We start from the raw sequence: 11,962 nt of genomic DNA, 5'->3' as shown, positions 1-11,962 counted from the left end.
ATACCCATAAAAATAGAAACACCCATAAAAATGCATCCCCGAAAGCACCTATAAAACAGGAGTACCCAGAGCCTACAGGTCACCTATCCATCCTTTGGCTTATTTTGACTTGAAAGTCAATTAGTAAGGATTTCAGTGGGTCACTTTTAACCCAAAGAGGGGTAATTAAGCATTAATGGACTTATTTTGACCTCCTAATGGCCTGACCAGTCTCCTGATACTTTCTCCAAAATCTGCTATCATATTTCTTTTCAGCTACAGTACTTCCATCTGTTTCGGCACATCTTCCAGCACTGCAATCATACTTATCACATCAGACTCAGACTTATCAGGGCAGAACCAAAACTGATCCCTTAACCACCACAAAACTGTGTGCAATCTCAGAATCTGTCATTTCAGAAACTAACCAGCCATAAAGGCCCGAGACTGGAAATGATGAGCTGTGGTGAAGAAAATAAAATGTATTTTTGCATCCTTAGTTCATAGTGAGGCAGCTGGGACAAGACCTCATGGAAATTGTCCATTTTCCTCTATAGGTCAAATACGTTATCAACAAGATATGGAGCGGAAACAAAGCAGGGAACTGCTGGAAGAGGCAGTCCAGGAGCAGTCAGTGGATGTCCTCAATAGTGGATTTTTACTACCTAAATCATTATTTGACAAAATGTATGAGCATCAGAAAAAAGGACTGGCTTTCCTTTATGAAGCATACAAAAAAAATAAAAAGGGTGTGATTTTAGCCGATGACCCCGGTTTGGGAAAAACTGTTCAGATTGTTATGTTTTTGGCCGGAATGAAAAACATGAAGCAAATTAGATCTATCCTGCTTGTGATGCCCTTCGGATTGCTGGAGAACTGGATTGAACAGTTAAAAAAATGGACACCGGATATAAATTTCTTCACCTTTCATACCACAAACAGACATCGAGTAAGGAATTTGAACGAAGTGAAGCAAACAGGAGATGTGCTCCTAACCACATACAAAATGTTACTTACTAACTTGCAGACATTCTCCACCAATAACGAAGAAGCATTTGTTTGGGACTGTGTGATTTTTGATGAAGCTCATGAGATCAAAAACCAATCTAGCAAGAGCTTTAAAGCAGCAGATGTGATCCCAGCAAAGACCCGGTTTCTGCTCTCCAGTTCACCAGTGCAGAACAACTTCCAAGAGCTGTGGTCTTTGTTCCACCTTGCCTCCCAGGGAAGTCTCCTCGGTACGTACTCAACATTTAGAAAGTTGTACGAGGAGCCAATAATGAGAGGAAGGGAGAAGGATACCAGTCCCTCAGAGATAGCATTGGGCCTGCAGACATCGGAGAGCTTGACGGAAATGATAAAGCCCTACTACCTGAGGAGAACAAAAGAAGACATTCAGAGAGAAAGCAAAGAGCAAGAGCAAGAGCCAGACAAAGAGAATCAGGTTGCTACTGATGCTGTCCAGATGGCCCAGATTTCCAAGAAGAATGATCTTGTGGTGTGGGTTTATCTCAGCCCCTTACAAGAGAGACTGTACAAAAAGTTCATTTCAACTAGATGTCTTGCTGACTTCAATTTAACTGACCGCGGTAGTCTGATGAAAATCTGTAATCATCCTAGATTGCTTACTGTCAGAGAATACAGTGAGTTGCTTGACTGGGATGAGTTGGGTTTAGATCTTTCACATAGCGAATTTATCGAGGACTTTGATGAGAATAACATGTTCCAGCTTCCAAGTGAAAATCTTATTCAAGAATCAGGAAAGATAGCATTCCTTGTGGCTTTACTTGAAAGGCTCAGAGAGGAGGGTAATCGAGTTCTTGTCTTCTCTCAGTCTGTAAAAATGCTGGATATTATTGAGCGCATTTTGGAAGAAAGAGAATTTAAGTTGCTACGAGTAGATGGGACAGTATTTTCTGCTGCCGAACGTCACCAGCGTGTCACGTTGTTTCAGACACAGAGCCAGTATACAGTCTTCTTACTGACAACTAAAGTAGGAGGAGTAGGGTTCAATCTAACAGCTGCCAATCGGGTGGTCATTGTTGATCCATCCTGGAATCCTGCCACAGACAGTCAGGTTTTAGACAGAATGTACAGAATTGGACAGCAGAAAGATGTGATCGTTTACAGACTGATTACCTGTGGGACGATCGAGGAAAAAAAATACCGCCGTCAGATTTTCAAAAACCCACTGTTCAGACAGGCAATGGGTGAGAATAGGAATTTTATCAAGTATTTCAACAAACAAGACATGAAACAGTTTTTTACATTAGGGAACACAAAATCTTCTTCCACACAACGTCTCTTCCAGACCCTGCACTGTGATCATCAAGAGACGGACAAAACCTTGGGTGATCATTTAGCTTACCTGCACACCCTGAAAATGTCTGGGATTTCAGATCACAACTTCTTTTTCTCAGCCTCCAGGGAAAATGATTTTAACAAAGAATCAGGACAGAATACAGATCAACTTCAAGTGCAAAAACCCCAGGAGCAAAAGGAAGCAGAACTGCACCGCTTTTGTCACAAAACAGGGTTGAGTATAAAGAAGAAAAAAACGGAGAGAAAAAGATCTTCTTACTCCACTGACAGTGACTCAGATCCCATAGAAGACACAGAATTGAGAGATTCTCAACAAGGTACCAGACTTGTGAACAAATGCAAAGTTTCAGCTCTCATCCACAGCGCTGCCAGGAGTCAAAAGGATCTCTCCATGAATGAAGACAATTTTCATACTGGGCACAAACTGACCACAAAATCCATTAACAAAGACAGAAAGAATGTCTTTGCAATTGTTGACTTAACTGGAGATGAGCCATCTGCCGTTGATAGGAGTGATGAAAGTGTAGAAACAGGTAGTGAAATTGCAACTAATCTGGAATTTCAGAAAGCCACCCATTTGTCTTTCAATGTGCCAGGTTCTGATTTAATTATGACATCCACTCCAGCCCAACAATCAAAAAGGCTTGGTGCTGAGGACTGTGAGAAAACAAATCTAACAAAAGTGTTAGAAACTGACTCCATTAAACCTGTTGTCCATAATGGAAATACTACAGGAACAAATGATGTGTCTATGCTGTCTGAGCAGTCAGGTCATCAGACACCAGTACAATTGCCTATACTGTGTAATTATTCTAGGACTTTAAGTTCAATGTCATCTCTAATCGACAGTAACAATAAATCACCTTCTAATGAAACTGAAGCTGTTTCTTTACAGGACAAGCCATGCAGTGAAGGCAGGGCTGCATTGACCATTTCTCTGTGTGCTAAAAGCCCTGTATTCTTTGAAAATATAGCTGGACAGAAAGAGATGACAACTCAGTGTGCAAGGAAATTGCATTTTTATGAAGAGTGTACAGGAGAACTAAATCCCACTGAACACACTCTACCTTCTGACAAGGTAAAGAGAACTGAAAGCCACATACAACCTACTGTTAACTTTGAAGAACCTGAATTGTCAGGAGAGAAGAGGGCCTCTCTTTTATTGGATGACCTGCTGAATGATCCATTCCCTGTCTGTATGAATGAAAACGATCCATTGTTTGAATCATGCTTAGAAAATGATGACCTGGACCACAACTTAAGCACAATATTAGCTTTATTAGAAAGACATATGATTTCTGAGAATGCCAATATGACTAGTGGTGGAGGAACATCTCCTATGCAGTCTACAGGTAAAGAGGTACAGGAACAGGGCACAGATTATGGAGAAGACAGCTTTCTTCAGATCCTTAAATACCTTAATGAACCAACAGAGGCTGATGTGTCAAACAAAGGTTATGTGCCACCACTGTTTCCTGATGGTGTGGACTGGATGCCTGTGCCCTTTGAAAGTGCCTCAGTCAGTCGCAGCAATGGAAAGGACCTGGAAGCCAATGAACAAAAAGCAGGAAACACAGATGAGAAAAAAGAGAAAAATCCTGAAGCAGGATCTCCTCAGCTGAGAACTGTAGAAGGAACCCTAATGACAAAGGGAGCCAGTAATGAGAATGATCAGATAAGATGTGAAGGGGGCTGCATTGTCCGTGATCTCCCCAGCAAATTGTTAACTAGTAAAGACGATTCCAAAAGTGATTGCAGCCACTCAAATACATGGAGTATGCAGGGCTCTTCCGATCAGGAATCTGAAAAGGTCATTGAAAAAACCCTTATAGATGTGCGTAAAGCTCTACTTAATCAAGCAATCGAACTGGAAAGGAAAGGCAGACAGCAAGAAGCAGATGTACTTTTGAAGCAGGTTTTAAAATTAAACATAAAAGAAATAAACAGGGTCTAGCCTGATCTGAAGAAAACAGGAAACTTACAAGCATTTCTGAGAGTACATATCGATTAGTGTTAGGGGTATCGCAGTGTTTATATTTATATGTTAAGTCTAATAATTGTGGAATTGTTACATTGTTTGGAATAAGGGAAACATTTCCCATTTGTTTAGCATCAGTTTTTACAGAGGAATTCAGACCATCGTAGGATCTTTCATCAGATAAAAAGGTACCCATGCTCTTTTCCATTTACAGTATTACCGTACTTCTCAAACTGTAGTATGCGGAGCACCCCCAAGTGGTATGCCAGATGACCCTGGAAATTTGCTGTGTGCACTGACAAATTGGGAATTGAAAATTGAATAATTAAAAATTATGTAAATATTTCATCTGTAATTTACTTAATCAGTTTCAGAAAGCTTGAGACTGGTTTTCATATTTTCTATTTTAATAAAATTAGTTTAATGTGTCAAATAAGCAGCCTTATGTATTTAGCTACGTCGACACAGCACGCACTTTTACTTGAGTAGACACAAGGGCTACTATGTGCTGTATATACCATTGTATAGGAACGCGTGCTACGAACCTACAGTAAGTAACCAATTGTATTAAAAGAAGTTATCTTTAGCAAATAGGGAGGTAGGAGGATGTGCGTGAATTTTGGAACACTGCTCATCTTGTAAGCACAGGAAAGCGTGATGTATAACAGAAAAATATTCAAGGACAGTTCTAGGTTAATTATTTTGAGAAAAATACAATGAGCATCTCTGTGTGTTTCGTTCCCATGCTCATTAAAAAAAAACTTCTTTTAACCTCTGAGACGGACCCCTGACTGTCTTTTTTTAAGGGGAAACGGGGAAACATTTCTCCAACAGCGCCACATCCGCCAACAGAACAATTGATCGAAAATGACTACCTCGCAAAAATAAAGTATTATATCATGGCTGAAAGGAATAGACGCCAAGAGTACTGACGCTAGCTCCGATAGATCATGCACACCTCTTGAGAACGAGGAGGATTATACATGATCCAGTGTGGCTGGTAAAATTAGCCTACCTGGCTGATATATTCTCACATCTGAATGAGCTGCATATGGGACTGCAGGAGCTCTCTTTAACAATTTCTGATGTGTCTGACAAGATCACTGCTATGAAGAAAAAGCTGCAGCTTTTTGTTAATAAAAACAATGACATTCTCCACCAAAAGTGATGTCTCTACTTTTCTAACTTTGGAGAACCATCTACACACACATATGGTGTGGCACTTGATGCTGCTGTTCATGATGTGAATGCAGTGCACCTCTTGTCATTGTAAGTACAGTTCTCAGAGTATTTTCCAGTTGAGACCACACCAGAGTGGATCAGGAACCCCTTTACTGTTGATGTCATAGGAATACCCAAGGATCTGACCTGTGCTGAACAAGAGAAGTTGCTCGAGTTTTCATCTAATGAGACTTTGATGTCAGAATTGAAACGACAGTAACTGTGGGATTTCTGGATCCAAAGATAAAGTGAATACCCAGCCCTCTTATTAAAGGCTGTGCGGTTTTTGATGCCTTTTGCCATTTTTTTGTGAGAAAGGCTTCTCGGCTCTCACTGCAATCAAGACAAAGTACCGCAACAAAATGGACGCTGAGCCAGATCTGCATTTAAAGCTCTCTGCCCTCGTCCCTGACATTGCAAGGCTTTGTTCGACTAAACAGACTCACCCCTCTCACTGAAATGGTAAGTGCCCAGTGCTATTTTTATTATATGTGTGTGTGCGTGCTCATGTTGGTCATTGAGATTTTCTCTGGTTCCTATGAGAAGATGACTTGTAGGTGGTACGTGGATGCTTTGGTTTGATCAGGGGTGGTACTTGGTCCAAAAAGTTTGAGAACCACTGCAGTATTGGATTGTAATTATCTGTAAATAATACTAGTAGATATGCCTTTTTTTAAAGTTGTTCACTTAGTTATTGCATTGTTGCCTTACAATGTCTGAGAAATGGAGTGCATAATGACTAACTTTTCTAATTCCTTGTGAAATAAAGGAGTAAGAGCATATTGGAGCTCTTAGTTGTTGTTCGGCAGAGAAACTACCTGAAGAGTAATAAGTTGTCAGATAAGATTTGCGGAGCTGAAATTGTGCCGGACTTAAAAATAATGTTCAAGGACTAGTGGATGTGGATATCTGGATCTGTGAATAAGCTGTCTTTGTTCTGCAATATATTTGCTTAATGCCTTATTCCACAAATATGTTAACTGTTCCCTTGAAGTGGTATCACTCCTCGGAAACGCTTCCTCCTTTGTGCTTGTTTTTGTGTAACTGCTTGACTATATAAAGGGGAAAGTCCCAGCTTGTACTTTAAATTGACTACGGCTTTTGTGGCTGAGCAATTCCTGTATGCATACATAATAAACTCACTCTGCCTTTCTCACAACGAACCTGATTGAGTGTTCATTTTCTACAATTTAGCATCACAAACAGGATGCCCAAGGCTCCGCGTTCCCTGACAGCAGGAGAGGCAGTTCTAGCATGCACTTAATCAGAGGTAAGTCCCAAAGTTTCTCGTCTGCTGATTCAGAGGACAAGGTGCTTTTGTGGGATACCATTGTGTGAGAGGTCCGTGGGTTTGGGTTTTCCCCATTTCTCGGGAAGGGCTAGCCGGTAAGTAAAGAGGTTTCCCTTGAGCCGGGGTGTGCTCCGGATGACTGGTTTTCCTGTACTGTAAGGCAAGTACAGAAGAGCAGGAGGTGTGATAACGAAGGCCGCATCAGTATTATCTCCCCTGCTGCATGAGGTGTCTGACTGGGTGTCAGAGCAGCAGAAATTAGCTAAACACAAACAGAAATTAAGGGAAAATATAAGCTGAGTGATGGACCATGGACAGAGGATGAGTGTAAAAGAATGCATTCTGAATGGAAGGGTCAGTCTTCGGGCGACCAGAAATCGCAGTGGGCATTGATTTCGGGAAAACATCTGCGCTACCAAGAGGACATTAATAAGTTGATGGAGGTTGATAAGAAAGTGAAAGACATGAAGGGTAAGGTGCAAGGTCTGAATGAGTTTAAGGATAAGGTGACTGAAATTTAGAAAATGACAAAAGGAGAAACCAGTGATGGCAGCTCACCGACTTCCTTGATCCCCCTTGTAATATAATGCAGCCATATCACTCTGAAACTCACAACTGGCAACCCACTGAAGCTAAGCAGGTGTGAGCCTGGTCAGTACCTGGATGAGAAACCTCCTGGGAAAAACTAAGGTTGCTGCTGGAAGAGGTGTTAGTGGGGCCAGCAGAGGGGGCGCTCACCCTGCGGTCCATGTGGGTCCTAATGCCCCAGTATAGTGACAGGGACACTATACTGTAAACAGCCACCATCCTTCAGATGAGAAGTAAAACCGAGGTCCTGACTCTCTGTGGTCATTAAAAATCTCAAAAAGAGTTTTCTCAAAAAGAGTAGGGTTGTAACCCCGGCATCCTAGCCAATTTTCCCACTGGCCCTTACCAATCATGGCCTCCTAATAATCCCCATCTATGAATTGGCTTCATTACTCTGCTCTCCTCCCCACTGATAACTGATGTGTGGTGAGTGTTCTGGGGCACTATGGTTGCCGTCGCATCATCCAGGTGGATGCTGCATACTGGTGGTGGTGGAGGGGAGTCCCCATTACCTGTAAAGTGCTTTGAATGGAGTGTCCAGAAAAGCGCTATATAAGTGTAAGCTATTATTATTATTATATGTACAGTAGATGATATTTTGATTGCTTCCCCTGATGAGGAAAGTCACAAGGCTGAGCTGCTCAAGATTCTAGACTTACTAGCTGCAGAGGAACATAAGGCTAGATACGATAAAGCCCAGATTTGTTTGGATAACTGGGACAGAAAATCAGCTAACTGATTTTGGTCTATCTGGGACAGAAAATCAGCAAAGGGAAGAGGGGGCTGACTGAGGACCGAGCGCACGCTATTCGTGGATTACCGGTGCCCACAACAGTAAAAGAACTAAGGTCTTTTCTAGGCTTTCAACCGAGCCTGGGTGGACTTGTTCTCCAAGGGAACCCAGCCTCTGACAGATTTGTTAAATGGAAATGTATGGTGAAAAGATCAAGTCTCTCTGCCTTCTGCTGCATTAACTACTTTTAACAATCTGAAACAAGCAACGGCTTGTTTCAGGCTGGAACCTTTTGCAGGCTCCAGCCTTGGGATTTCCTCAGATGGACCAAACATTTTTCCTGTATGTACAGTAACTGAAAGGAACGGGTTCTGGGCTGCGGTGCTGATGCAGTAACACGGAGGTAGGCACAGACCGGTCAGCTTTTATTCAGGGCCCCTGGATGCTGTTTCCAAAGGGTGGGGGCCCTGCCTCAGGGCTGTGCAGGCTACATGTTTAGCTGTTCAAGCTGTAAATAGCTTAGTTCTGGATTAGCAGCTGGTTATCCTCATAGAGTGCACACCCTGTTGTCACTGAACCGGGTGTCCCAAGTGACCTTGGCCCGCTGGACTAAATGGCAGGTGGTATTAGAAGCGGCTGACCTCGTTATTGAACGTGAGGGAGCCTTAAACCCCACTATCCTCCTCCCGGACCCCGATGGGAACTACCTGATTGAGCATAATTGTAAACAGTGGTTACAGCTGCAGGATGAAGGTGTTAGTTACTTCAGAATATGATGTTCTAGTGACCGGCAGCCTTCCCCCATCTGTCTCAGCACAGCAAGCAGAACTGAAAGCTCTAATTGAAGCTTGTAAATATGCATCTGGTAAACGAGTTACTATTTATACAGCTTCGAGGTATGCTTTTGGGGTCTGTCACGATTTTGGCAGGCTGTGGTGGAACCAAGATACCATTCCATTTTTACTGGGGCTCCAGTAAAAAATGCAGAACTGGATTCTGAACTATTAGAAGCCCTGCAGTTACCTCTTGAAGTAGCCATTGTTAACTGTAAGGGACATAATCGAGGGACATAATTTCCTCTCTCACTCGGGGGAATACTGTGGCTGACCAGGCAGCCTGCCAAGCTGACTTGGAGTGGCCACCCCCTCCTGAAGTGTGGGTTGTCATTGGAGCTAAATCCAGAAAGAGGCCCAAGGGAAGTGAAATGGACATGGCTGAAGAAAAATATTGGCTTAGGATAGGACGGTATCTAGAGGTGCCAGGAGACAGGGCGCCCCGCTTGCCCGCGAAGTCTGATGCTGTTTGTGGCCTGGCAAGTACACTCCGTAGGACACCCCTGAGTAATCCAGATGGTCCGAAGGTTCCATCAAACCTGGTGTGGTGTGGGCTTTCCCACGGTTGCAGCAGACATTATCTCGCAGTGCGTGGCATGCCAAAAGAACCCTGACCAGCACAAAGTGCACCTGCCCCTGCCAAGGTGCCCGGCGCCCGAGGGGGCGTTCATGCTCATTCAAATAGACTATGTAAGCCTGCCAGTGTGCAGGGGCAAAACAGGGCTCTTGGTAATAGTGGACTCATTCTCGCGATGGGTGGAGGCCTTTCCAGTTTGACGAGCCATGGCCTCCATTACTGCCAAACACTTACTTAGAGACATTATTCCCTGTCGGGACATATTTTAATGGAAAAGTTTGTGAACATTAAGTGGGATTTCCAAAGCCCCCATCGTCCCCAATCTGCGGGGAAGGTTGAGCGAACCAATTGCACCCTGAAAGTCAGACGAACTAAGTATCAGGCTGATGGGATTCCATGGGTTGATGCCCTTCCCATGGTGTTATGTAGCCTACAGGTCAGAATAATTGGCACAACAGGTCTTAGCCCCTTTGAAGTAATTACTGGTTGGCTGATGAGCTTGCCGGGGGACCCAGACCTGGCCTCAGGTTCTCCGAGTTTACTCATGACTTTTGTTGCAGTTTTGCAGGTTACTAACCCAAGAGCAGATGCTAGCAGCCTGAGGATCACCCATCGAGGGGGGACACAATTTGATCCCTGGAGAGTGGGTCTGGGTTAAGAAAATACTGTCCCAGACACTGCAACCTCACGGGAAGGAACCTCCCATGTGATACTGACGACAGACTCAGCCATCCAGTCTGTTACAAGCCGTGACTGGTGGGATCCACACCTCACACTGTCGACTTTCCGCAGCACCTGAAACAGACTGGTACTATGTTGCTATTGCTATGCCTGTTATGTGTAACATAGTGTTAACGCTTTTTAAGCATTATCGTACGTATCTGCTGTAAATAATAATCAAAGCTCTTGCTGGGTATCTATGTGCATGGGGGGCTTCCTATGGGAGCCATTCCTTTTAATAAAAATGATTATTTGGGTTTAATATAATGGCGGAACCAGCTGCCGCAGGAGGTAACATTTAACAGTCAACATATAATTTCACTGACTTTATGATTTCATGAAACATTACATCTACCAATTTCTCTGGGTACTATGCCCCACAGTATAATAAAACCCGGAAGCCAGTGCTAGTTAAACTCTCCTGGCAAGTACCGGGGTGGCTCTGTTTTAACCCAAATGAAACTGGGCCCATCATAGGGTATAGCTCATGTAATTTACCACCCAAAAAGATAACAATCTGGGTGGAGTATTTGGTTTCTGGGTCGAAGGCTACCAAGAAAGGGCCCTAAAAAAACTGGACAGACGGGCCACTACCTAGTGGCACCTACTAAGTATGCGGGAAGAGCGCCTACCCGTGGCTACCTACAGAGTGGTCTACTGAGATGTTTTTTTACTATAGTGTTTCCTCCGTATGGTACCAGTAAATTAGCTCAAGAATCCATTAACATGGAAAGAGAATCTTTGGAGAGAATCTCTTTGAAGAGAATAGCAAATGAGACTTTGGCCGGTATAAAGGCTGTCAATGATGAAATGGTTGCCCTGAGGACGGTTGCTATGCATAACTGCCTGGCCTTAGATTATTTGTTAGCAGCTCAAGGTGGGACATGTGCAGTAATATGCTCTGAATGTTGTACTTACAGTATATTCCTGACAATTCTGAGCATATTGCCGACCTAGCTCAACATTTGTATAATGAAGGGCAAAAATGATCAGAATTACAGATGATTGGGGAATCACTATCTGGTTACAATCAGTATTTAGGTCTTGGGGGGGCACACAAGTGCAATATATATTCATCAGCTTGGTTTTATTGATTATATGCATTCTGCTCTGTGTTTGTTTGAAATCAATTTGTACTACACCCTGTTACTGGGTCTCCTCTACCGTACTACCCTAATTAGATGGGCCAGGAGAGGCAACAACTTCAGCCCCACAGATGTATGAAAACATCATAAAGGCAGTTGACGTTCATAATAATATGTGGTAATGAGAAACCACATGTTTCATGTAGTTTCTAGGGGGGGGTTGAAAGGAAAAGGTTAAGAGCATATTGGAGTTCTTAACTGTTGTTGGGCAGAGAAACTACCTGAGGAGTAACAGAAGTTGTCAGATAAGATTTGCGGAGCTGAAATTGTGCCGGACTTAAAAATAATGTTCAAGGACTAGTGGGTGTGGATATCTGGAGCTGTAAATAAGCTGTCTTTGTTCTGCAATATCTTTGCTTAATGCCTTATTCCACAAATATGTTAACTGCTCCCTTGAAGTGGTATCACTCCTCAGGAAACGCTTCCTCCTTTGTGCTTGTTTTTGTGTAACTGCTTGTCTATATAAAGGGGAATGTCCTAGCTTGTACTTTGAATTGACTACAGCTTTTGTGGCTGAGCAATTCCTGTATGCATACATAATAAACTCACTCTGCCTTTCTCACAACAAACCTGAT

The 11,962-nt window shown here is 43.0% G+C and overlaps 1 protein-coding gene across 1 annotated transcript; it reads left to right on the top strand.

Annotated features, from left to right (window-relative positions):
• Positions 1-664: 664 nt before the first annotated feature.
• LOC148828449 (DNA excision repair protein ERCC-6-like) lies at positions 665-4,255 on the top strand. The gene has a single exon (XM_088926022.1). It carries the CDS (start codon positions 665-667, stop codon positions 4,253-4,255), a length of 3,591 nt encoding a protein of 1,196 aa, XP_088782148.1.
• Positions 4,256-11,962: the final 7,707 nt, after the last annotated feature.

The sequence above is a fragment of the Atractosteus spatula genome, chromosome 9, assembly GCF_055471065.1.
Source record: "Atractosteus spatula isolate fAtrSpa1 chromosome 9, fAtrSpa1.hap1, whole genome shotgun sequence".
Taxonomy (NCBI): Eukaryota; Metazoa; Chordata; class Actinopteri; order Semionotiformes; family Lepisosteidae; genus Atractosteus; species Atractosteus spatula.
The sequence above is the reverse complement of the archived record's forward strand: the minus strand, read 5'-3'. Positions and strand labels throughout refer to the sequence as shown.